The sequence below is a fragment of the Schistocerca gregaria genome, chromosome 6, assembly GCF_023897955.1.
Source record: "Schistocerca gregaria isolate iqSchGreg1 chromosome 6, iqSchGreg1.2, whole genome shotgun sequence".
Lineage (NCBI taxonomy): Eukaryota > Metazoa > Arthropoda > Insecta > Orthoptera > Acrididae > Schistocerca > Schistocerca gregaria.
The window spans coordinates 123481889-123509427 of NC_064925.1; the positions used below are offsets into that span (position 1 = coordinate 123481889).

General features: G+C 39.8%; 1 protein-coding gene across 1 annotated transcript in view; it reads right to left on the reverse strand.

Moving 5' to 3' along the window:
- Positions 1–3246: 3246 nt before the first annotated feature.
- Positions 3247–27539, reverse strand: part of LOC126277873 (gem-associated protein 8-like) — a 60709-nt gene continuing 36416 nt past the window's right edge. Inside the window, exons 2-3 of the mRNA XM_049977400.1 lie at positions 6290–6343; positions 3247–3577 (exon numbers count right to left, since the gene is read on the reverse strand). Of these exons, the coding sequence (XP_049833357.1) occupies positions 3381–3577; positions 6290–6343 (251 nt within the window). The 3' untranslated portion in view covers positions 3247–3380. The remainder of the gene's footprint in view (positions 3578–6289; positions 6344–27539) is intronic.

The following is a 27539-nucleotide window of genomic DNA, read 5'->3' on the forward strand; positions in this document are numbered from 1 at the left end:
ACCTGACAACCCCATCTTTTCAGTAACAGTTATAAAATGTTTGTTAAAAAGTTCTGCAACATTATGCACATCTGTCACCAATCTATCATTTACTCTTAATGCTATTTGTTCCTCTTCATGTTTGGTTCTACCCGTCTCCTCCTTCACTATATCCCATATTGTCTTTATTTTGTTATCTGATATGACTATCTTTTCCTTGTAATATATTTGCTTTGATGTCCATGTTACAGTCTTTAATATTTTGCAGTATTTCTTGTAAGGCGCTATAGCATCAACATCGGAACTGTTTCGGATTGACAGATACAGTTTTCTTTTTGTTTTACAATACACCTCTATTCCTTGAGTAATCCGTGGCTTCTTTGTAGACTTTGCTCTAACCTTGGTAAGTTTTGGGGGAAAACTGTGTTCAAATAAAATAAGCACTTTATTAGCAAAAGTTTTATATTTTTCATTCATGCCATGAGCACTGTAAACATCAGTCCAGTGAGTGTCTCTGAGGAGTGCCCTAAAATAATCAATTTTTGGCTTATTGGTTACCCTCTTGAGCTCAGATTTAACAGATTTTATATCCTGTTCAGTATTAATGTTTAACAGAAGGAACTGCATTTCATGGTCTGAGAGGCCATTGACTACTGTTTTTTTAATATAATTTTGTTCATTGGAATTTATAGAAGATATTATCAATGGCCCTTTCTGAGCACTTGGTTACCCTAGTGGGGAACTTTACAGTGGGAATTAAGTTGAATGATAGTTATACTAACTCAAGTAAGTTCTTATTGGAAGAGACTTTAAGGAAATCTACATTGAAATCACCAGCAACCACTATTTCTTTGTTTTTGGTTGTTAAATGGGCCAGTAAGCTTCAAGGTGGTTTATGAACAGATTAAAGCTACCTGCAGGTGCTCGATATACACTTAATATTATGAATGATTATTTATGAAATTCTGCTTCTGTTACACATTCTTCCATATGCTGTTCTAGGCAAAATTTATGAATGCCTATGTTCTTAAATTTATGACAGTTCCTGATGAATGTGGCAACTCCTCCTTTCTCCATTTCTGATCTACAAAAGTGAGATGTTAACCTAAACCCTGTAACACTTTAAAGTTCTATACCAGTGGCCACATGAAGTTCCGAGAGGCAGATTACGTCAGCTGGGTTTGAAGCCTAATTCATCTATGCAGATAGCTAATTCATTAATTTTATTTCTCAGTTCTCGAATATTTTGATGCAATAAAGATAGCTGACATTTCACATTGAGTGAGTTAAAATTAGGTAGAGTTAAAATATCTGCTGACTGTTGAAAATTCTTAACCAATAGCTGTTTATGCTGATGTAATAAGCTAGAATTATGTTTTTTTGTTTCTTTCTCAAACTGAAGGTTTGTCTCAGTTCTAACCTCTCTTAAAATTTGGTTTCTTTCTGTCCTCTCTACCCTAAAAAAGGGTCTTTTCTGAACCCTATAACCACTAGTATTTTACCACTCATGGCAGTGCCTGCCCCCTTTAACTTTCCTGCTTATTTCCGAGCCAATTCGCCCTTCCCCTTCCTGTTGAGGTGAAGGCCATGCCTAGTATAATCCCATCTATTGAGAGAATCAACAGGAACCACACAAATGTGTGACCCTGCACCCGACATAAGCAGCCGTTCCAGCTCCAAATTAACTCTCTTGATGGAGAGTTCAAATGAGGTCGGTCATGGTGCCCAAGAACAGATACAAACTCAACACTAGTATGCTTCGATGCTGATGCAATATTTGCCAGGTCACACTCTATACTGTACCCAGGATCTCTGTCAATACTGTTGCCTGCCCACCCACTATAGCCACGGCGTCTTCCTTAGTGAAATCTTTTCAAAGTGATCCTAAATCCTCTGCAACCTGCTCCAGACCGGCACTAGGTTTTTAAAAAAATTGGTGACCTGGTATTCTGATCCTAGTTCATCCTGCAAAAGTTGGCCAACACCTCTTCCATAGGAGCTACCTAACAACAACACTTTCTTTCTCTTTACTGATTTCCCTACATTCTTACTTTTCAATTTGCTCCTGAAAGTTTGTTGTGCCCTGTCTACACCTGCAACTGCTTGACATTCACCAGCTTCTAACTGAAGCAACAGGTCAAATCTATTTTCCACATTCACCACAAAGCTGTCAAAGTTCTAGGCCTGTTCCTCCTGTTGCCTGTTTCCATTTCCCACCTCTCTTTGCCCTTCTCCCTCCTTAACCTGTCAAGATCTCCCATGGCTTTATATAATTCAGCCTGAAGGTCGGCAATTTTCCCCTTCTGTTTTAGTATCTTTCTTTCTCTACTACAAATCCTACAAAACCACTGATAAGTCTCATTTACTTCCCCTATTCCCATGTCACTAGTCACCCACATGGAAAAAACTACAGCACCCATCACACCAAAGCCCCGACCTAACAATCCTGTGACAAGTCAAGCACTTTTCACTCATGATAAATGTAATAGTTTATAAAGAATGAGTCAGTTAAATTACAGATAAACATGAAAATATGGTTCCACAAATTTGGCCTACACGCAACTGTGTGTAAACAAAAACAACAGTGCAAAGTTTCTGAAATAACAACTTAAACTTTACGCTACTTTCCGGAAATGCTAGTTAAAAAAGTTTTGCATGTACCAAACTGAATTAGACCATGATAGATAGATAGATAGATAGATCGATAGATAGATAGATAGATGATCACATAGGGCGAACATCTTTCACAACGGAACTTTACCAACCGTAAATAACCAGGCAAGTTTCCCCACATTACATAATAAATTATATTTGTGAGCACTGAAAGGCCACTGTTTGGGAAGAACATTTCCACTATTCCATCTTTAAAATAATTACCGAGTGTAGAGGACTAGTCATAGTGAATGTGAAATTAGTAATTCAAGAATCTGATTTTTACAAAAAGTGCATTGAGGCTATTGGTAGACATTAGTATTTTACTCCCAATATTAACTTGTATAACAGAGCTGCTGTTAAGGAGATGTTACAGTTTTCAGGCAAGACACCTGAAGGACCCTACAGCTGGAAGTCATACGGGACACTGTTTTTAAAGGATTTTTCAGATGTTGCTTACAACCATATGTGCTGCCACTGCAGTGTAAAAATGTCATAGCTAGGCAATTAGAAGCCTACAAACATCACTTAGGAAAACTGGACCAAGAAAATTCCATAAAGGAAATATATATATAAAAAAATATCCCCGCAACATCCACTAAAGGTATAAAAGTGTTAAGTGTTTCATTATTAATTTATTATCTATGAAAAATCTTTACATTATTTTGAAACATTTGTATTTACATTTGCTTTTGGGCTGCTGAAGCAGCAAAATTAAAACATAATCAAACCTCATTATAACACATTTATTATAGTTTTAATGGAATATTGGGCCACATTCGAGGCTGCAACTTATCAACATTTCTGTCAAACGAAAGCTGTAATGCAGTTTCCATTCCCATAATCATAGGAGCTGCTTTACCATACAGCGATTTCATTTCTTCAATTCTCTGCTGACCCACAGGATGCTTTGGCGGCACTGTATCTAAGTTATCATCATCTTCAGCTGCAAAAAGTAAAATGGTAGTGAAAACTCAATATTAATACTACATTTACTATTAATCTACATTCTTGTAAACTGCTTGAGACTATATAAAATAAAAATTTCAACACTGTTCTGCCTAATTGGTATAAAATGTACTGTAGCCATATATTGGTGCATTAAATGAAAGACTTCCTTATCTAATTGCTAAACAATGTACTATTTACACAGAGAAAAATAATTAACAGTTATCTACAGCAAGCTCCCAATTATCTGGGATAATGTAGACCAGAAACTTCACAGATAACTGAAAAAAAGAGATATAGTAATCCAAAACACATGTTTTTACCAGAAATTTTATTTACTGATAGGTCAGATGTTTGAGCAGAGTGAAAACAAGACTCCTCCTAACAAAGGAGCTCTCTTTAGTTCATCAGCTCATGGGTTGTTATCAGACTTTTTTATAACCAAACAAAGAATGAGAAATGGACGATCAGGGTGAGGTCTAGTTTAGTACAAAAAAATTAAGTGGTTGAAAGTAATAAGGTTAATACAGAAAGAAATTAATCACTGAATTGAGGGAAAATTGAAATTTTTATAAACAGCTGTTGCTAGCTATGTAAATGAAGTGTTGAAAAATTTATGTCTTCAAGGTGTAGCTATTTTGCATACAAAAGTTGATCTGGTGTGATATTTGTTTTAAAAGGGTTCCTTCAAATCTTGTACTAAATATGGGGCATTTCAACACATAAAATGGAATGAAAAAATGATCTACATGTATAATGAGGTGTTCAAAACAAATATATTCATTTTAATAATAATAGAACACTTCTTGATTTTTATTTTTTCAAAACTTATCAAATTCTGCATAGATAATCTAATCTGCAAACTGTATAATTCGCATCTGGATAATAAGGATCTTGCTATATATTAACAAACGCATGAGCTGATGAACTAAAGAGAGCTCCTTTGTTAGGAAATGAAGGAGAGAGAGAGAAAGGGCGAGAGGGGGGGTTAAGGAGGGAGAGATATGTGGACGACAGGCATAAGACACTCCCTTTCCAAAACAGTGTAGTATGTACTAGGCTTTACACATGCCACTTTGAGCACCCAGATTTGGATCAAAATCAACTGCTTTGGGCAATGTTGTCTTAACAGGGATCACTGTTGACTGTGGACCAGTGTCACAAATTACTTGCCAATTCGGTGCTCAACAAAAAGAGTGAGCAGCTGTACCTTCCAGAACTTCCTCACTATGGAATATCAAATACATCACATGACACATGCATCTCTGTTCACTGCATATCACAGGGCACAGAGATTAGTCTGGACACAGGAAAACTGCCACTGGACTATTTAAGCAAGGAAAAAGGCTGTCTGGACTAATGAGTTGAGGTACATTGATACATGCAGATAGCAGGGTTTCCATCCAATATAAAACAAAAAACTGGAACTCCCAACATTTGACATACATGCAATATATAGCCAATCTGACAAGAAATGAAAAACATACCTGGTTATCAACTCCCATACATTATGCAATTATCTAGAATGAAAGATTGAGCATACATTTTGGCTGCATGCTAAGTACCAGTGTTAATTGTAAAGTTGGATGACAAGTAGTGGTATATTGTATGAAAACACTCCTAGTTACAAATGTAGAGAACTATTTCTCTTTGGAAAGTATCAATGTAATAAAGTAAATACTAAGCTATTAATAGAAAATAAACAGCAACTATTTAATACAACTGTAGAAGCAGCAGCTATCTTCCAAGTAGTGGCTTTCTCCTTAATTTACTATATTACATTAAACTGATAGTTACGAATGGTATCAAGCAGTGTGTGATAGTTCAATGTTAATGCACTGTGCAGATTAAGTTTTTTGATCTGCTTCTCTTTTGTTAATGCATACCTTGACTAGCTTCCACATCCCTGAAGATAGTTCTTTTTGATTGGACCTATGAAATACAAGGAGTGAATGAACAAATGATTGTGGGTATGTTTGCAACACAGTTGCCAAGAAGGTACTATTCACAATGATTGTGAAGCTTCTTCAAGGGAATAGGTGTTTATAAGGGATGAAATGTTTCTCACCAACATATAAATGTTTCTCACCAACATATAATACGGGAAACTTCTGTCCAATTCTGCAGAAACTAATGTAAAAAAAATTAAAAATGTAAATGAATTAAAGATAATTAGAAGAGATCACTCCTGCAAACTGGGTAGTAACCCTAAATAATTGCATTATTACAAAAAGGATAGTTGTACTCATCATAGAGCGGAGATGCTGAGTCACTGATACGCACAACAAAAAGACTTTTTGTTGTTATATGATGAGTAGCAACTATCCTTTTCATAATATTGGAGACGCTGAGTCGCACATACGCACAACAAAATGATTTTTTCAAAATATGATGAGCAGCTGCTATCCTTGTCGTAATATTGTTATATTAATTAATTACTGTCTACTTCAAAATATATACTTTATAGTACTTAAGAAGATGCAGGGAAGACGAAGATATGAGAAGGGGGCTGGGAGAGGGGACGGGGGGAGGGGGGGGGGGGGGGAACGGCAACAGAAATGCAATTTTCTGAAGATGAAGTTTGTTTTGCCTAATAAAAACACACAACTATCAAAACTCTGAAGTCTTTCAACAGCTAAATTACAATTCCATGTATCTTACTGCTTTCATAAACAATATGAAACTATATAGTAGGAAATAAATCACTCACATTTACCATCAGGCACTTTTTCCTTTTTCTGTTCTTGAGCAGCTCTCAGCTTATCTGTAACAATAAATGCCACATATTTTACAACTTATTAGTTGCAGACAGACAGAACTCAATTTTGGTCCTCAAAATTTAAGGATAATCACTTCTGGCACAATATTCCAAATTCCATTAAAATGTTACAAACTGGTACAAAATCTTACAGAATGATATTGTTAACAATTGCTTTCAACTCCCAAAAGAATTTATAGTGTTTCAAATATGAAAATAGCAAACACTGATAACTCAAACACACAGTAAAACACTTTTCAAAAAACTAAGCAGTAAATTTTGAAGGCAGATCTCTAATTGTGGCACTGAAGTGTGAAGGAAGATGGCGAAAATTTCCCAACATACTTTATTGTACTAGTGACTAATACTTATGTGTTACAGACTTTTCTTATCGATCTTGAGTGTACAAGTAGTCAGCTATTCGTGTACTAAATCATCTCATCTCAGTATCACAGCATACACCGTGAGCCTGTGACACCCGGAGCAACATCCCGAAATGCAATATGGGGTTTGCTGTTTAACCACAAGACAGCTCAGCGTGTCCTGAGTAATGACAGAGGCACCCGTTTGCTGGAGGAAGTAAACAGCCATATCAGCTACGTTGCCACACTGTCTAAGCAAGATCTGCCCATCCAAAATCAATTCTGTTCTTCACTGAAAAATGTTTTTGAAAGTACCTTAAGCCTATCAGTTTTGCATCTATGAGGGTCATTCCGTAAGTCATGGTAACAATGGTATGTCTTGCAACAACATGACAATTCCACGATGTGCATTGAACTGATATGCATTAAGTAGGGCACCAGTACTGGAACCCTGTGTAAATTTATTGGAAACAAGTACAAATGGAACAAAAATTACTCAAAATCAATTACAGTGCTTCAAAATAATCCTCCAGTGCATACATAGAGCATTGCCAATGACGGCAAAGGTGCTGAATGCTATTGGCATAGAAATCAGTGGGTGCCATCTGTCGCTAAAATACCACGAAGATATGCACTCTGCTTGCAGAGCATCTCCCATGCAATGGTTTCCTCAGATGTAGAATGACACTGAAGTCATATGGACTGAGGTTGGGTGCATCTTGTAGTGCGGCCAACCTCACACAGAGTTTCAGGGGCTGGCAAAGACCCATGCTCACATGCAGTCACAATCTGATTTCAATAATGTCTGCTCCATTTCACTCAAAAAATGTTCCTAGCCTTTTTGTTTTATTTTTCTTGTCTCTCTTTTGAGCACTGCTGTGTGTAACTTATACATAATATAGTCTTCTTGTTTCTTTCATTGTAGATATCTCGGGTAGGCCTGTTTCTTACATTTTATTATGTCTACTAGTTCATGATTCCAGACTGGGAGTCTCCTTTCATTTTTATATTTCATTCTTTCTCCTAAAGGTTCACCAGCAGCTATGAGTATTATTCTTACTATTTCCTTCTATTCTATGTTAATGTTCTGTTTTTCTTGCATGTGTTTTAGACCTTTGTTTTCTTTATAACCATCTAAGGCTTGGCCTTGTAGCAAATGTATTCTATGGACTACTTCTTGTGTTTGTTTTTTGATTGTTCTTTTATTGTGTTACAGTGGGATTGTTTGTTTTTTATATAACTAGAAAATGGTCAGTACTGACATTGTATCCTCTTTAGTCTCTGGTGTCTTCTATTAATGGGATGGCTTTCTTATTTGCAATTACATAGTCTCTTATAGATATAGTACACCTAGCACTCCATTCAATTTATGAATATCTTTATGAGGGAAAACCATTTGCTATCCTTAAGTGGCTGAAGGAAGAAAAATCCCTTAAGTGATCTCCATTATAGTTTTTAGTATGTTCTCCATGTGGCCCCTTTATTCCTTTAGTGGTAGATTTACCTATCCTTGCACTAAAATCTCCGGCAATTATTGAATATTCTACTTCAGGTATTCCATTAATCACTGCATGCATTTCTTGTCTCTTTCCCTCCTATGGTCCATATACAGGAATATCATTGAGCAGACTCGCCAATATCTTAAACCTTAAACATATCAGTCTTTCAATTACAAATGTATATGATTGCAACCATTTTCATATCATTATTTGAAAATAGCTCTCCACACAAGCTGATCACAGAGGATATGAAGCAGCCACATAAAAATCCATGGATCACTAGAGGGATTAAAATATCTTGTTAAAGGAAAAGGAAAACTTATCTGTTGGCAAGAACAAGCAGAGATCATACAGTAGTTGCACACTGAAAAAAACATCTCCAAATTAATAAGAAAAGCTATTAAAATCTCAAGAAACAAACACACAATGTCAGATCAGTAATTCCAGCAACAGACTCAAGGGTGTATGGAATGTAGTAAAATGAAACAGGACAACCAGCCACAGAAAAGGATAACACCACTAATGAACTGAATGTAAGGGCTATGAATGACGAGACTCAGGTAGCAAATATATTCAATAATCATTTCTTAAATATAATAGAAATAGGGACCAACAGTTCAAGAGAAAAGTCACAGCAGTATGTAGAAAACGCAGCTCTCTCAAAAATATACGAGGTCTATTCAGAAAGAAGGGAACATTTTGGCACTAAAAAAACTAAGTACAAGAAATACATTTTATTATATACACCTGAAAAAGCGACTGACATACTACTTTTCCACATAGTCACCAAACACATTGAGGCACTTATCATAGCAGTGGACAAGAATTGAAATACCTTCGTTGTAAAATTCTGCCACCTGAGATTTCAGCCAGTGAGTCATGCCCGCCTGGAGTTCCGTGTGGTCATCAAAGCACTACATGGTAAGCCAGTTCTTCATCTTGGGAAACAAGTGGAAGACACTTGTTGCAAGATCAGGGCTGTAGGGAAGATGAGGGAAAATTTCCCATTTGAGTGAATTAAGGAGTTCTTTAGCACAGTTTGCCATGTGAGGCCGGGCATTGTTGTGCAAAAACAAAATTTTGGACGTCAGCTGTCCTCGGCATTTGTTTTGAACTGTTCTTATAAGGCTGTGCAAAGTTTGACAGTACTGGGCAGAATTTATGGTTGCTCTACATTCGAGAAAATCAATGAGAAGCACACCTTGCCTATCCCAAAACAATGTCGCCATCAACTTCCTTGCTGACAAGGTTTGCAAAAATTTTCTTGGTTTTGGAGGGGGACCTTGTGTGCCTCCACTCCATGGACTGTAATTTTGTCTCACAATTGACCTGTTTCACCCATGTCTCGTCACCAGTTACAATTTGATATAGTAATGAATCACCATGTTTGTGGTAGGCCTCCAGAAATGTCAATGTTGCTGCCATTCGCTGTTCTTTATGGTTCTCTGTATGCAAATTGGGCACCCACTTTTGAGTGACAATTTCAAACAACAAAGTCCGTGAAACTTGTGGAAAAGAAATCAAAAGCTCCATTATTGTGAAGCGACGGTTTCCATGAATCATTTCATCAAATTTAGCAACAATATCATCAGTCATACTGCTCGGGCGTCAACTCTTCTCTTCATCATGAATGTTCGTTCAACCATTTTTAAACTGAATCCACCATTTCCAGACAGAACATTCACTCATTACATTGTTTTCATACACTTCACACAGTTCACAATAAATTTCTATAGGTTTTATGTTTCTTGCCAACAAAAAATATATCACAGACTGCATCTCACAACTGGTGGGATTTTCGATTGCAGTCCACATTTCAGATTCGAATATCGAAAAAACCAGAAGTGCAGAGACGTTCCTGCCATCACGGATGGATGCTGATTGAGCTGCCAAGTACACACATACCAAAATATATGCGATCGGCGTGGGCCTAGCAGCATCAGACAGAAATGTTCCCTACTTTCTGAATAGCCCTCGTATATGCTCTCAAAAATAAAAGCTCATCTTGATTTGATGGTGTTTCCAATATAGCACTGAAGATTTGTTCACACATAATGAGCTGTGCCTTATGTGAAATATATAATGCATCACTAAAGCAATGCATTTTTTCCATATTCTCTGAAACATGTCACTGTTAAACACCTCTTTAACAAAGGTGATAGACAAGTGATCCAAGAGATGTCAGTAGCTACCAACCTGTTTCACTACTGACAACATTTTTCAAAGTATTTGAGAAGGTGATGTACTCTAGAATAGTATCAAACATGAGCAACAATCGTATCCTCAGCAAATCACAGTTCGGATTTCAGAAGAGTTGCTCAACTGATAATGCCATTTACACGTTCAGTCAACCAAATTTTAGAAGCATTAAGTAACAGAATAGTGTCGGTTGGCATTTTCTGCAACTTATTCAAGTCATTTGACTGTGTAAATCACAGGGGCAGCTCAGCAAAATTATACCAATGTGCTCCAATGTTGTGGGTTGTAGCTTTTTGAGTTGCAGTGGTAGTTAACTAAATAAGATACATTAATTTTACATATATAAACTGAACTTTTATTTTTAAAATTTATAATCAATAGTTTAACATTGTGAGGAATATAAAAAGAAAAAGAGAGAGTGGTTTCAGCATGAACTGAACCCGGTTCCACAAATTACAAATCTGTGCTTTCGGTCAGTCGCGCACAGTGCCGGTACGATAACAGTTCTTTAAAAGGTCCTCATACTCTATGCTTGCACAATACACCACACACAATTTCAAAGCAAAATTCTGACCTAGTGCTGTGGGCAATGTAGCACTTATGGTGATAGAAGGAACAACATCTCAACGGAGCATCCACAGGTAGAAATCAGACAGCTCTGCGGCTTCTCTGAGTTGATTGTAGTGTGGCTGAATGCCACTTCAACCCTAGACAGTGGTTCCAGTTGCACAGGACTGATGGTATAGGCAACCAGTTATAATAATTTTGTGTGGCTCCCTGACCTCGTGCAGGTATTTCAATTGGACGGCACTTTAGCGACCTGCATGTCCCTAGCCTACACTAGTTATCCAACTGATGGCAGAGGACCTATAGTATCACATGGCATCTGACCCACATGTCATTTCTGGTGACTCGGCAAATCATTGAGAGGTGAAGGCTAGGCTAAAATGCAGATAGAAAAAACTCCACGACCCAACTGGAATTTGATCCCATGGCCTATTTGTTTGCAGTCAAGTGCATTAATGAATTATGTTATATCTAACCAAAAAAAATGTAGAAAGTTGCACTTAGTAATTTAACCAATGTAGTCTGGAGGCATTATTCTGTTAAGTTAAAAAAAATCATCATATATGGGTTTCCCTAGGGCTCAATCTTAAGTCCACTATTGTTCTTCATATGTGTAAATGATCTTCCATCTAATATACAATAAGTAGTAATGGCACTTTTTGCAGATGACACTAGAATTGTAATCAATCCAAGCACACACAGCAACAGAAGAAATGGTAAACAACAATCTTAAAAGTATCACATACTAGTTTTCTGCAAATAGTTTTGCCATCACTTTTGTGAGGACAGAACATATTTTCTTCTGCACATTTAGGTGTACACCATCAATAACAACCAATGTAATACAAGGCTAGGAAATAATAAATCAGGTGGAAACTTCAAAATTCACACACATTTCCACTTAAAAATATTGTAAACCATGTGGGAGACTGTTGTGATTCACCAATCATTCAAAGTGCCGCCGCGCAATTATGCGCGTCCTCTACATGCAGTGCTGTTGGCCAGCCTTGCAGCAGCCGCGCCACCTAATCGGCCAGCCAGCCAGCCAGCCAGCCAGCCAGCCAGTCTGCCAGCGACCGCTAGACTTGGACTCAGTGCCCATTCGAATGTTACCTTGTTCACATGCCTTGCTTGTCAACTTGCTCTGTGACTTATATGTGTTGTGTTGTTTTGAAATATGTGTGTTCAACTGACGTTATAACAATTGCCGACGAGGATGGGATTTTTCCTTTTCATCGTTGACCCACAGGTTTCCATGGCTACTGTCGAACAACTCTTACAAGGTCTAGTTGAACAGCAAACGCTTCTAACATCGGCGATTTGCGATTTCGTCGCGGTGTCAAATGCGGAGCGTTTCTCGTCATTGGCTATATCTCCTTTTCCTCCTTACGACAAGACAGCACTTCTTGGCATTTCATGTCACGGACGAACAAACATGTAAGTCTCTTTTCCTTTCCTGGATTTCACCTCAAATGTATCGGTTGTTGTTGCAATTGGCTCCTATGAAAGATCCTGCATCTTTGTCCTTTGCTGAAATGTGCTCACTTCTGTCTGTCTATTTTCAAAAGCAAAAGCATGTGGTAGCCTCTCGTGTTGCCTTTTATCATTGTCAAAAACAACCGCATCAGTCCTAACGTGCTTGGGCTGCTGAACGGCCTCAGTCGAAAGTGTTGATTTGTTATTGATGTTCACAAAGAATCGTATGCCGATTCCATGGTAGTCTTCCAGAAATTGAAGACTATGCTGAAACAGGCCCCATGCCTGGCTACTTATTGACCTGGCCAACATCTTGTTCTTGTCATGCACGCCTCTCAATATGGGGTCGGTGCAGTCCTTGCGCACCGTTTTTCTGACACCTCTGAACAACCCATTGCTTAAGCCCCCAAAACGTTCACGGATGCCCAACAAAAGTATTCTCAAATTGAAAAAGAAGCTTTGGCCATTATTTATGGTCTTCATAAGTTTGGTGTTTTTCTCTATGGATCTAAATTTCACCTTGTTACGGATCACAAACCGCTTGTTTCCTTGTTTCATCTATCATCGTCACTTCCCGACAAGGCTGCACACCGCCTCCAGCGTTGGGCTCCTTACTTCTCTCGTTTCAATTGTGAGATTCATTTCCGGCCGACAGCTCAACATGCAAATGCTGATGCACTGTCTCGCCTTCCAATGGGTTCTGATCTGCCATTCGATAAGGACAAACTTTTGTGCTTCCACCTGGACGTTGCTGAGCAGCAGGTTGTGGACAAATTCCCTATCACCGGGGATCGGCTGGCGGCTAATACAGGTTCTGATCTCTTTCCCAGGTTTTACGCTGTATTCAGAAGGGTTGGACAGATCATCCGTCCGCTAAGACTTCTGATCCACTGCGGAACTACTACACTTTGCGCTACCGCCTCACGGCTAGGGATAGTGTTATCCTCCTTTCTACCAACAATGCTTCGCTGCGTCTTTGAGTACTCCGGTCTTGCGCCTCCTTCACCAATGGCACTGGGGTGTGTCTTGCACAAAATTTCTGGTGCACCAACATGTGTACTGGCCTGGCATCAACTCTGAAATAGCACATATGGTCACTGCCAGCGGACCCGAAGTCATCTTTGTCACCATGGCCTTCACCTGAGACGCCCTAGGAGCGCATTCATTCTGACTTCATGGGACCTTTTTTAGGTACTTATTGGCTCGTCGTTATTGACATCTAGTCTGACTTTCCTTTCCTTGTCTGTTGCACATCACCTACCACCGCAGCTGCCACAACTGATCTCGCCCGCATGTTTTCTTTGGAAGATCTTCCCACTTCTCGTGTTACTGATAATGGTCCGCAATTTGCCTCTTCCGATTTTGTGGAGTTTTGTGCTCGCCACGGCCCCTCTGTTCCATCCACAATCAAAAGGTAAGGCTGAACAACTGGTCCGCACATTTAAGGTTCAGATGTGTACACTCCTGACTTCTTCTGCTGCTGCTGATGCCCTTCTCCAGCTTCTGGCTTCTTACCGTTTCACCCCCATGGGTGACCCCAGCTCGGCTGAGCTCTTACATGGCCTACAGCCCCGCACGCTACTTCATCCTCTGCGGCCTTCCACCTCACAGCCGCGGGTGTCTTCGCGTGGCTGGTTCACCGCCGACGACCTTGTCTGGGTGCGGGGATATGACAGGCGGCCAAAATAAAGTCCAGGCCACATCTTATGACACCGTGGCCGACGCCTGTATGAAATCCAGACGGACACGGGTGTTGCAGTGCGTCATTTGGACCTGCTTCAGCCTTGTTTGCTGGAAACGCCTGTTCAGAAAGCTGCTGTACCACCTTCAGCTCTACCTGACACTCGAGATCTTGGCATATCTCATTTCTCACAACACAGCCCTCTCACCGTCAACTCGGTGCCAGTACAAGAAAGGTTGCCACCAGGTGACGTGCCTATGCAGGAACCCGATGACCATCATCTGTCGAAGCCAACTTACTTGCCTCCTCCTCCTACGGAAGCCAACACATCGCCCATGTCTCCTGTTATATCAGCTAGACTTGCCGCAACGGGCAGAATGTTGCATGGGGCCCTAGCAGATTCGACCCCTACGTCTCCCGTCATCTCGACCCGGTATCACCGGAGACACTTCCGTCAGTACAGGAAGCCTCCTCCTCGATACTTTATGGCCAGTCAAACAACGCCTATGGACGTTAGCGATCTACAGTCCACCTCCATCAAGACCAGTGAAAAAATTTCAAAGGGGGGGAAAAGTGTTGTGACTCGCCAATCATTCAAAGTGCCGCCACGCAATTACGCGCGTCCTCTACATGTGGCGCTGTCGGCCAACCATGCAGCAGCCGTGCCACCTAAGCGGCCAGCCAGCCAGCCAGCGGCCACAAGACTTGGACTCAGTGCTCATTCAAATGTTACCGTGTTCCCATGTCTTGCTTGTCAATTTGCTCTGTGACTTATATGTGTTGTGTCGTTTTGAAATGTGTGTGTTCAACTTGACGTTATAACAGAGGCAAATCAGTGAGTTGACATATTTTGCATATCTTCATTCGATAATATCATGTGGAATAATGTTCTGGAATCACTCAAGAAAGTAAGTCTTCATTACTCAAAAACGAGCTCTGAGAATATTGAAAGTAAGACTATTGAAATACTGCTACAACATGCAGCTTTTGGCCAGAAGGCCTTCTGAAATATATAGAACACACACACACGCACGCGCGTGCGCGCGCACGCACGCACGCACGCACAATGGGAGGAGCAATCTGGTTGGTGTGGGTAAGGAGGAGGCTTGGGTGGGGAGGGGGAGGGAGAGCATGATATGGGTGGGGGATGGTGAAGTGCTGTTTGTGGAACATAGAGTGGCGAGACGGAGAGAGGGTAGGGCAGTTAGGTGCAGTCAGGAGGTTAGTTGGAGGGTGGGTGGAATGGAAAAGGAATGAAGTAAAAAACCTGTGGGCTTGTGGAATACAAAAGGCTGTGGAGTGGAAACAGGGAAGGGGATAGGTGGGTGGAGAACAATGACTAATGAAGGTTGGGGCTAGGAGGGTTATGAGAAAGTAGGATATACTGCAGAGAGAGTTCCCACCTGTGCAATTCAGAAATGCTGGTGTAGGTAGGAAGGGAATTCTCCCCGAAATATATCCTACATTCTCATAACCCTCCTGGTCTCAACCTTTATTAATCATTGTTCTTCACCCACCTACAACCTTTCCTGTACCCACCTCACAGCCACTTACATTCCACAAGCCCACAGTCTTTTTACATCTCTTCTTTTCTCCCCCCCCCCCCCCACCTCCCCCCTCTGTCTAACTCCTCAACTGCATATAGCTGTCCTAACCTCTCTCTGCCTTGTCTCTGCATGCTCTCAAAAAAAGCACTTTACTGTTCCCCACCCACATCCTGGTCTCCCACCCTCTCCACACCGAAGCCATCTCCTTATCCCCACCAGCCTGATTGCTTCTTCCAGCTCGCAGTCTGGTCTTGGCAGCCAGAGACAGTGGTCACACGAGTGTGAGCTGCATTTGTGTACATGTCTATTGTACATTTCAGAAGAAGGCATTCTGGTCAAACACTTGTGTGTTTACTAGCCTTTTGTTGTGCCTGTCTGCAACTCAACATTTTTGTTATGTGGTAAGTAGCAATCCATCATTTTCATAATACTGTCATTTTGGATTTTGTACTGTAAGAATATTGTGTGATGTTCACTCATTATCATCTTGTGGATATCTGTTTAAGGAGTTGGCCATCTGGATTACTGCTTTATTTGTTGTAAATAATCCACCAAAGTTCAAATGGAACAATTATGTACATAATTACAATACCAGAAGGAAAAAAGACTTTCATTATTCCATATTAAGGTTGTCTTTGGCACATAAAGGGGTCATAATGCTGCAGCAAAAGTTTTCAGCAACTTGCCCAGTGATATAAAATGTCTGACAGACAGCAAAGTAAAATTTGAAAAGAAATAGAACAAGTTTCTCTTTGACAACTCCCTTTCCGTAGGAGAATTTTCTCTACTGTAATGTGTAAAAGACAGTGGGTAGGTATTAATAACTCACATCTGTATATTGTATATTCAATAATAATAATAATAATAATAATAATAATAATAAATAAGGGAATGGTCACCATTAGCCATATTTACAGATTAACTTGTGATGTGAATGTAAAATAACTAGTTCCACATCATTATGATGTATCATGCAAATGATCCACAGAACACAAACTTACTCTGGAACAAAGCTAGTAAATGTTCAGGAAGGATTTATAAGGGGAGCAGGTATGTTTGTGCTCCTTGTTCATTGAGTTTCTGAACAATAATGTGCTTCCAAGTATCTTCCTCTTCTAGGTTTTCTAGCACCAAAGAATATCTTCAGAAGATGATGTAGATGCAGAAAGGCTACCTATACTCCCATCAACAGCAGCATAAGCTCAAACGTAGAGTGGTCTCATCCTAAAATCCCACAGAATGTCAAGTAGCTTTCTGGAATCCAGAACAATGTCTAGACAATGGTTAATAAATCATTCAAGCGACCCTTAAAGTTATAATTTCTTAGCTCAAAAATTGCTTAGTGGCTTTAATATCATGAGTGTAAGAATGCTTTTATGGAATGTGTATTCTAATACATATAACATTACCAATATCAGTACTAGTTATGTGTTCATGTTATATGTTCAAGGCTTGCCATAAAGTGCAGAATTTATAATTCTCACAACCAAATGGTATAAATTTCAGCAGAATATTTGTCATTACAAGGAAAAGATTTAAGGAACTGAATTATTCTTTTAATGAAGACAATTACTTACATGGGTTTTCCCTGGAATGATAGCGAAGATAATTAAGGCAGTGTCTACTGTAATAAAACAATGGAATACTGGAACAGCAGAGAGTTGTTCCATATCAGCTTTGAATTCTATAGCTGAATAAGAAATGTTTACTTCTTCTGAATCAGATAAGCAATATTCCTGTATGACAGGTGAGCAAGGCATTCTGTTGAGAATGAGGCACAGAAAGCTCTGGATATTTCAACACATCACCAGTTTGCTTTCTGTCTCTGTTTCTTACATTATTCTATGTTCTGACGACTGGAAATGCCAGGGGATGCTCCACTGGGGGTCAAAGAATATTAATCTTCTTATTTATCACAGTAATTTGGATTGACACCCATAAACAGTAGCAAAACAACGATCACTATACACACACCAGCATGAAAACCTATGCTAAGCGATTCACATACAACATGAAATGTAACAAAAATGGCAGAATCACATTACTAGTTGGCATGTTACAAATTGCATTGCCTCTCCCAACTGTGCACAAATGCACCACTAGCCAAGCTAATACGCACATTACTCTAGTGACACCTGTTTCCTGCAGAATGTGAATCAATACTGATACATGATAATTAATTTGGTTCAAGCACAAACTCCTTCAAAACAGCTTACTAACAAGGAACACATTGACTAAGTAAATTATGTAACAAGCAATATACGTACAGAGGAGACATGTATTATGAGAATATCTGGAAGATGTGTGAATGAATGAAAAAAAAATGTATATAAAGGCAGCAGTTCACTACACAAATCTGCTCTGCCCTCAGAATTAGAAGCATGGCCAGTTAGAGCTCTAGAATTCCACGGTCATTATATTTAATTTCTTCCTGGTACAGAACTAAATAATAAGTTTCCCACTGGACAACTTTTGTACAAAATTCCCACACTCACCAAACAGCGAACATCATGCTTAAAAATTAAGATGACAAATCAGTTAAAAACACGATACAGTTCAATAATATTTTCCTTATGTTTGGGCAATATATATTTCCCACAGTAGTTGTCTTGAATCTCCAGTGGCCAGTTACTCAACAGAGCCCTGGTATTAGAGCATAAGTTTAAAACAGAAATATAAACTTGCCAGTAATTATTCTTATTCAGTTACCTACAAGCATTGGCAGATTAAACCATATGTTTGCTTCTACACTAAACACACATGTCTTAAAAATTAATGAACCACTTTGCAGTTTTTACATTCTTTAAAACCTATAAAAATTTATTTTACTTGGCCAACATGATATACCTGTAACTGATAAAATTAAAAAAAAACATTATCTATAAGTGATTTAAAGTGTTTTTAGATGCTATTGAAGAGCTTTCACAGTCCTCTTCTATCCAGCTTGTCAATTCAGAGGAAGCCATGGTCTTCATTTGCAGTTATGGCCAGTGGAATGTCATTCCTCAGGCACTTTGTCAGTATGTACGTATTCCCAGACTAAAAATAACACACTATTGTACCCTGCTGTCCCTGAGTTGTTACAACATGAAGAAACAATCATAAATTAATTTACTTTAGCCCATGAAATAAAGGGGAACTACTAGACATACAATATTACTTGCGTAAAACCAGTATTTGGGGAGGCTCTCATTTGCAGGGGAGAGCTTCTACACATGGTAGTATTGAGAGGAAAAAAAAAAAATGGTTCTTATTTAACGCTCTCTGAAGTTAAACACTCTAAATGTTTTACCCAAGTCAGATGTTCAGCTATAATGCAAACTGGATGAACAATTTAAGTAGGTTGGCAACCAATTAAACCTCTCAATTGAATACATCCCAGGCAACTGAGAAATACATGAAAGATGCCACCTCTATCATGCATTTTCCTTGCAACATGTGCGATACAGATCCAGGTCTACTGGAAGTAATACATCACTAGAATGCAGCAAATAAACTCAATTTACAGTAGTTTAATTTAAAAAACTGTGTCTGTAGTCAGTCTATTCCAAAAACCTGTATTGTAAAATGGAAAATTGCTTGTAACATTGGTGTTATGCAGCGTCATACCAGATGCCAAATGAAGATAAATGTTAAATTACTAGGAGGCAAAACAGCTGGTCATTGCCCACCTTCAGAAGGTCACATTCCAGTACAGCTGACAATTTCTGAACTGTCAGTTCCTTCCCCAGGGAAGACAGAAGCATAAGTTTGGGAAGGGTAAACAGCGGCTTCAGTTATTGTGATCACTTCTCAGTTTTGGTTATTGATAACTTGATACCGGTGTCAGAGTTTAATTTGTACATATCAGCACTGAAGATGATTAGGCAAAAAAAGAGAGCCATTAAAAAAAAAAAAAAAACAAATCATGGCTCAAGTTCGGTCTGCTAAAGTGACAAGTCTATACCTGTATATCTAGTACATACTCTGTGAACCATTGTGAAGTGCTTGGCACAGGGAGCTTAAAATGGTACCTCATGTTATGGTTTCTTCCCATTTGAATTGCATATGAATGACTGCATAAAAGCCTCTGTCTTGTACTTGTATTTAGTCAAATTTTGTCTTCTCAGTCCCAACAGAAGTGGTACAGAGGGGGCTGAAGACTATGTCTATATTCCCTCACTGATTTTTTGAAACTTTATAAGCAAGGTTTCACAGTATAATTGGTGTCTGTCTTCACGAGTCCATCAATTCAGGTTCTTCAAAATTTTTATGACACTCTTCTATGAGGCAAGCAAAGCCATGACCATTCATGCAGCCCTTCTTCGCGTACATTCAGTGTTCCCAGTTATTCCTCTAACCTGTGGCAGAGCTCATATGATTACTCCATCTCATATCCCTATAAACTGTTAAGCTTAGGGATTTGTACAAATTGGCTAGTTCTGAATCATTGATACTGCAGTCACAAGATACTACTTTATTCTGTTTTGTGAAGAGCACAGTTTTACAATCCAGTACATTTTAAGCAAGTTGCCAATGTTTATACCACTTCTGAAATCTTATCAAGACCTGACTGAATATTTCTGCAACTTTTCTTAGACAGTGCTTCATCACAGATTATTATCTGCAAAAAGCCTGTGGCTGCTATTAACAATGCCTGCCAGGTCATTAATATACAACAAACAACCACACTTCAACGCTCTCCTGGGCCACAACTGAACCTACTTCTGCCCCTGTCAATCGTTCCCCATCTCAGTAACATGCTGTGATCAGGTTACCAAGAAATCCTCATGCAAGTCAAGCATTTCCATTTATACCCTATATAATCATACAAGCATTATTAAATTCTGGTGTGAAAGAGGCCTCAATAGTGAAGAACAAAACTGTAGAAAGTCAGCCAGTTGATTTGTGCTTATTGATTAATATTCTCCCACACAATCCAGCAACATTGTCGCAAATTTAAATGACTGAACAACCTTTTGTCAAGAATATGAGCAGCTCTGTATGACAGAAAACCCAGTTTTCTATCCATGATGATAAAGTTTTTCTAATACAAATGCTGTGAAACTTTTTTCAGAACATTCGTTCAGATTAATAAGCATTACATCCTGCTACACCATACAGTCAATCCACATCTGCAAGTTTCTGTAATAAGAAATGTTCCATCTTTGACAAGCATCGTGAACTGTAAACAGTGGTAATATCTACTGTGGACACATCACAGATGATTATGTATTGTTTTTTAATGTAGTGCTATTATCATCATGTGCAGGAAATTGTTTGTTATGACACAACAGTAGTTTACATACAAGTGCCTCATGACCACTGCTCATTCAAGAGTTCATATCACCTGAAATATTCATTCTCATCAGTGGTTCCTTATGCCAAAATACTCAGTTTAGTTTCCTTTCTGCCTGTCTTATTTTACAACAGATAATAGGGATACTTGAGAAAGCACACTGAAAGTGGCACTCTCGAGTTTTGAGAAGTTGCTAAAAGTTTAAGCCATTACTATAAGCACAAGTCTGTGAAACTTTTATACTAATGGTTTAGGACAATCTATATTGAAGATTTTAGTTGCAATATGACATTCAGATTAAGGAAGATAAGTGTTTAACACCCTAAATATCCATCATACTTGCATACAAGTAGGCCTACTTCCAAAAATTCTGTCTTCAGTCACCTTGATATCTTCATGAACGAAGAAATGATTAAAAAACTATAATTTACCTTGTATCTCCAGAAGCTTGTTAGTTGTAAAGCCGCAGAAGCTAAAAGTAGTCACGAAGGAGTGAAAGAGTGATCTCCATAACACCACCATCAAACTATTAAAAATACTGGTTACCGATAGAAAATGCAGAGGTTAACATAAGTTTAAATAAGAGAGTAATGTCTGCCTGACTTGCTGACAGTCTGTGGCTAAATTATAGATATTGTGTACTCATTTTCTAATAAGATGTCTCAACAAGCTCGCTAGGTATTTAAACAGCGCATCACCAGGCACATATGTATGTTAATTACAACTGGTAAAATGGCAACACTTTTAGAGGTGTATCCAATTGTAAGCACAGTTACTGCTCTCTGTCCACTTTGCTTAAAGTAGATTGTCTTTTTTACTTACTGCTTCATTCAGTTCACTTACTACAGAGTGACTTCTCTTTCCATTCAAGAAACCTTCTCATTTGTTTAGTTCCACATTTATATTTTTGTACAATATTACAAACCTTGGAAAAAACAGAAGATATGGCAATACTTGACTTCAGTCTAATGGTAACTTCTTTGGATAAAGAACTGAAATACAGAAATCAAGCAATTCTCTCCTTGTAAACTTGCAATCCTTCTCAACCTTACAGAATGTTGATTCATCTAGGAGGTTGGACATCACTTTAATGAGGACATTTCTCAACAGCAAGAATGTAGGAAAGCTGTTATTTGCAAGGAGAATGACTTTTCAGCTCTTTCAGTCACGAGATATTGCATTTTGTCGGATGGGATGTTCTCAGGATTTGGCAAGCTCCATAACCTATTTTCTTCATCAGAGTGACCGATAAGTTTTCCGAGAGCATCGTGAATAGCTCTGACAATACTTAATGTTAGAGATTCCATACATTTTAAATACGTAACATATGAAGTAGGCCGCAGAAATAAAAAACAAAATTTTAAAAATCTGCATGTAATTAGTAGGACCCACTGATGTAATATGGAGTAAAATTTGACGTCAGATGAACTCTTTATTTCATACAATGCAAATTTTTGGGATGCAAAGCCAATGTTCTTACAGTTTTTTCTAACCAGTGCTTTCGAAGCCATCTATATAAGAGAAATATGCAACTTATTATTGATGTTCTCTGGTCACATGATCAAATATAGTTTCTTCAAAATTAATAAATCTTTTTGTGGCTCTCTCTCTGTTATTTATAGTTAGACTATCACCTTTCTCTTAGCAGTTCATAGCCAAATCAGTTCCTGAATGAAACTGCTGTCAGCTCATTTGGTGACTACTATTTGACGTATGGATTCAATAAATACAGAACAGTGACTCAGTGTAGCTTGAAATCTGTCTCATCCTAACAATTCGAACTAAGGTGTCAGTGCTCTTCTGACAAATTTTATTTACCGGTGTCACATACTAGATTTTTTTTTTTTCGATATCTTCATCATACATACAAAAACTGAGAAGATATGTGGTTTTGTCTGTAGCTTCGCACAAGAAGTGACACTGGCTGTTGGAAATGCACAACAGATGACAGCAAGTCATGAGTCTGTGGAACCAAAGATTCTTTCTTCACCACCTTGTAGCGGGACTTTGAATTTCGCCACACTACACTCATCCCCTCAGATATAAATTATACAGCCGCAGTGGTATGAGCGCTCGACGGCAGAGAAAATACTAAAATTGAAATTCTTTTTCTTTTTTTTTTTTTGGGAGCGGAAGCTTAATGCAGACGTGATCTGATGAAGACGTAAAAAACTTATTAGCTAGTCTTGATCTGATTTTAATGTGTAGACATATTGTGGGAGTTATGAAATTCGGAGGATGGAAGTAGCAAAGTAAATTAAATTGCATTCAGTATCAAGATGATTTTCATTTGTATAAATTAGTGATTCCTGGACGTTTGCAAGATTACGCAGCAGACTTTTCATGCAAAAATGAAGTAGGAGATTTTTGAAGACCTGGAAGCCGCACGAAAGAAGACAAGTTAACATGGTAAAGGATTAACCCTTATCTACACCATTTTCCCCTGTCAGTTACATTTTATTTTTCTCTGTTCTTTTTCAATAATTTTTGTAGTGGAAATTGGTTTAACTTTTGCTCAAATACGCCACAAGGACCACACCAACAATAGCTTTTCCGAATCACGAAGTCCGATAGCTTTTCTGTTATACGAAGTCCGATTTGCATTTCATTCTTCCCCTTTTTCACGGTCATTTACGATTTTAAAACCCCTTTTTATTCACCATTCCTTCCCACCATTTTCAACCTTTTCTTTTATTTTCTTCTCTTTTTCTTTTTCTTTTTCTTTTTATTAACCACTACAGCCTAAAAAGAAAGAGTAAATGCTCTTTGGCTCCAACTATTGCTGACACATTTTCAGATACATTTAAACTTTGATAATTTCCATTATTCTCCTATGACTTTACGTACAAACCTATCCTGAAGATATAAGGCACAACGAGACTTACTTTGAAAAATTTCACATGAAAATTATCAGAAAACAACTGAGCTTTTAAATTGCGAACACAACATGACGTCTGTTGTGAACTACATATTCTGCTTCTCAAGTAGTATCATTTTAACATGAATAATTTGCCATATTCATTGGACAAGGTTAAAAAGTCAGAGAAAATCAAAGGTATGACGTTTCGGATTTAATGTCACATGGAGAAGATTGATACAGCATTTGCCTAAAGCAGCTTTGGGACACCAAGGTAAATTTAATACAGTACAGCCAGATGGTGAAGAGTGCTATAACGTCAAGTTGAATTTTCAGATACATTTAAACTTTGATAATTTCCATTATTCTCCTATGACTTTACGTACAAACCTATCCTGAAGATATAAGGCACAACGAGACTTACTTTGAAAAATTTCACATGAAAATTATCAGAAAACAACTGAGCTTTTAAATTGTGAACACAACATGACATCTGTTGTGAACTACATATTCTGCTTCTCAAGTAGTATCATTTTAACATGAATAATTTGCCATATTCATTGGACAAGGTTAAAAAGTCAGAGAAAATCAAAGGTATGACGTTTCGGATTTAATGTCACATGGAGAAGATTGATACAGCATTTGCCTAAAGCAGCTTTGGGACACCAAGGTAAATTTAATACAGTACAGCCAGATGGTGAAGAGTGCTATAACGTCAAGTTGAACTCATATATTTCAAAATGACAACACACATATAAGTCACTGAGCAAGTTGACAAAGTAAGACATGGGAACAAGGTAACATTCGAATGAGCACTGAGTCCAAGTCTAGCAGGTGCTGGCTGGTTGGCTGGCTGGCTGGCCACTTAGGTGGCGTGGCTGCTGCATGGCTGGCCGACAACGCCGCATGTTTAGGACGCACGTAATTGTGCGGCGGCACTTTGAATGATCGGCGAGTCACAACACTTTTCGCACCTTTGAAATTTTTGCACTGGTCTTGATGGAGGTGGCCTGTAGATTGCTAACATCCATAGCCATTGTTTGACTGGCCGTAAAGTCGCGAGGAGGAGGCTTCCCGTAAGGACGGAAGTGTCCCCGATGATAACGGGTCGAGATGACAGGAAACGTAGGGGTCGAATCTGCTAGGGCCACGTGCAACATTCTGCCCGTTGCGGCAAGTCCAGTTGATATAACAGGAGACATGGGCGATGTGTTGGCGTCCGTAGGAGGAGGAGGCAAGTAGATTGGCTCTGACAGGTGATGGTCATCGGGTTCCTGCATGGGCACGTCACCTGGTGGCAACCTTTCTTGTACTGGCGCCGAGATGACGGTGAGAGGGCTGTGTTGTGAGTAATGAGAGATGGGAAGATCCCGAGCATCAGTTAGAGCCGAAGGTGGTGTAACGGCATTCAGAACAGGCGTAGCCAGCACACGAGTCCGAAGCAGGTCCAAATGACGCACTGCAACACCCGTGTCCGTCTGGATTTCATACAGGCGTCGGCCACGGTGTCATAAGATGTGGCCTGGACTTTATTTTGGCCGCCTGTCATATCCCCGCACCCAGACAAGGTCGTCGGCGGTGAACCAGCCACGCGAAGGCACCCGCGGCTGTGAGGTGGAAGGCCGCAGAGGATGAAGTAGCGTGCGGGGCTGTAGGCCATGTAAGAGCTCAGTCGAGCTGGGGTCACCCATGGGGGTGAAACGGTAAGAAGGTGGAAAGGAGTTTCCGCATCTGAGCCTTAAATGTGCGGACCAGTCGTTCAGACTCACCGTTTGGTTGTGGATGGAACGGGGGGTCGTGACATGCATAACGCCGTGACGAGCACAAAAATCCGCAAATTCAGAAGAGGCAAATTGTGGACCATTATCAGTAACAAGAGTAGAGGGAAGGCCTTCCAGAGAAAAAATGCGGGCGAGAGCACTTGTGGCTGCTGCGGTGGTAGGCGACGTGCAATGGACAATGAAAGGAAAGTTAGAGTAGCTGTCAATTATGAGGAGCCAATAAGCACCTAAATAGGGTCCCGCAAAGTCACCATGAATGCGCTCGCAGGATGTCTCAGGCGAATGTCACGGTGACAAAGATGACTTCGGGGCGGCGGCCTGTGATGCACAAGGGCCGCAGGCAGCGACCATGTGTGCTATTTCAGAGTTGATGCCAGGCCAGTACACATGACTGCGCGTCAGAGATTTTGCGCAAGACACACCCCAGTGCCCTTGGTGAAGGAGGCGCAAGACCGAAGCATGCAAAGATGCAGGTACCACAACAAGCAGCGAAGCATTGTTGGTGGAAAGGAGGATAACACCATCCATAGCCGTGAAGCGGTAGCGCAAAGCGTAGTAGTTCCGCTACGGATCAGAAGTCTTAGCGGACAGAAAATCTGGCCATCCCTTCTGAATACAGCGTAAAACCCAGGAGAGAGTAAGATCAGAACCCGTAGCAGCCGCCAGCCGGTCCCAGATGATAGGGAATCCGTCCACAAACCGCTGCTCGGCAACATCCAGGTGGAAGCACAAAAGTTCATCCTTATCGAAGCCAGATCTGGACCCATGGGAAGGCAAGACAGTGCATCAGCATTTGCATGTTGAGCCATCGGCCGGAAATGAAACTCATAATTGAAACGAGACAAGTAAAGAGCCCAACGCTGGAGGCGGTGTGCAGCCTTCTCGGGAAGTGACGTTGATGGATGAAACAAGGAAACAAGTGGTTTGTGATCCGCAACAAGATGAAATATGGATCCATAAAGAAAAACACCAAACTTATTAAGAGCATAAATAATGGCCAAAGTTTCTTTATCAATTTGAGAATAGTTTTGTTGGGCATCCGTGAGCGTTTTGGAGGCATAAGCAATGGGTTGTCCAGAGCCGTTATAAAAACGGTGCGCAAGGACTGCACTGACCCCATATTTAGAGGTGTGCGTGGCAAGAACAAGATGTCGGCCACGTCGATAAGTAGCCTGGCATGGGGCCTGTTTCAGCATAGTCTTCAATTTCTGGAAAGCCGCATCGCATGACGCGGACCAGTGAAAAGGCACGTTTTTATGCAACAGGCGATGCAATGGCTGAGCCACTGAAGCAGCAGATGGTAAGAACTTGTGATAGTATGCTATTTTCCCCAAGAAGGCCTGCAGTTCCTTAACAGATGTAGGGCAAGGACGGGCATCGATCGCAGCAACACTTTGCTGAAGCGGACGAAACCATCCTGAGAGAGTTGAAACACCAAGTACGTGACAGATGCCTGAAAAAATTGTGATTTCTGAAGATTACACTTAAGACCGGCAGTCTGTAAGACATGAAAAAGTGTGCGGAGGTTCCAAAGATGATCTTCAGTGGAGGAGCCAGTGACAACAATGTCGTCCATGTAATTTATACACCCAGGGACAGGCAGCAATAATTGTTCCAAGAATCGCTGAAAGAGAGCAGGGGCACTAGCAACCCTGAATGGCAAGCGTTGGTATTGATAGAGGCCGAAAGGCGTGTTAAGGAGCATAAACTGCCAGGAAGCAGCGGCGAAAGGAAGTTGATAAGCTTCTGACAGGTCAATTTTAGAAAAATACTGGCCTCCCGCAAGTTTAGTGAACAGTTCTTCAGGTCGGGACATAGGGTAAGTGTCGATGAGGCATTGAGCATTTTCAGTGGCTTTAAAATCGCCACAGAGGCGAGTATCACCATTGGGCTTAGCAACAACATTGACAGGAGAGGACCGCTCCCTGGAAGCGACAGGAAGCAAGACCCCTGAA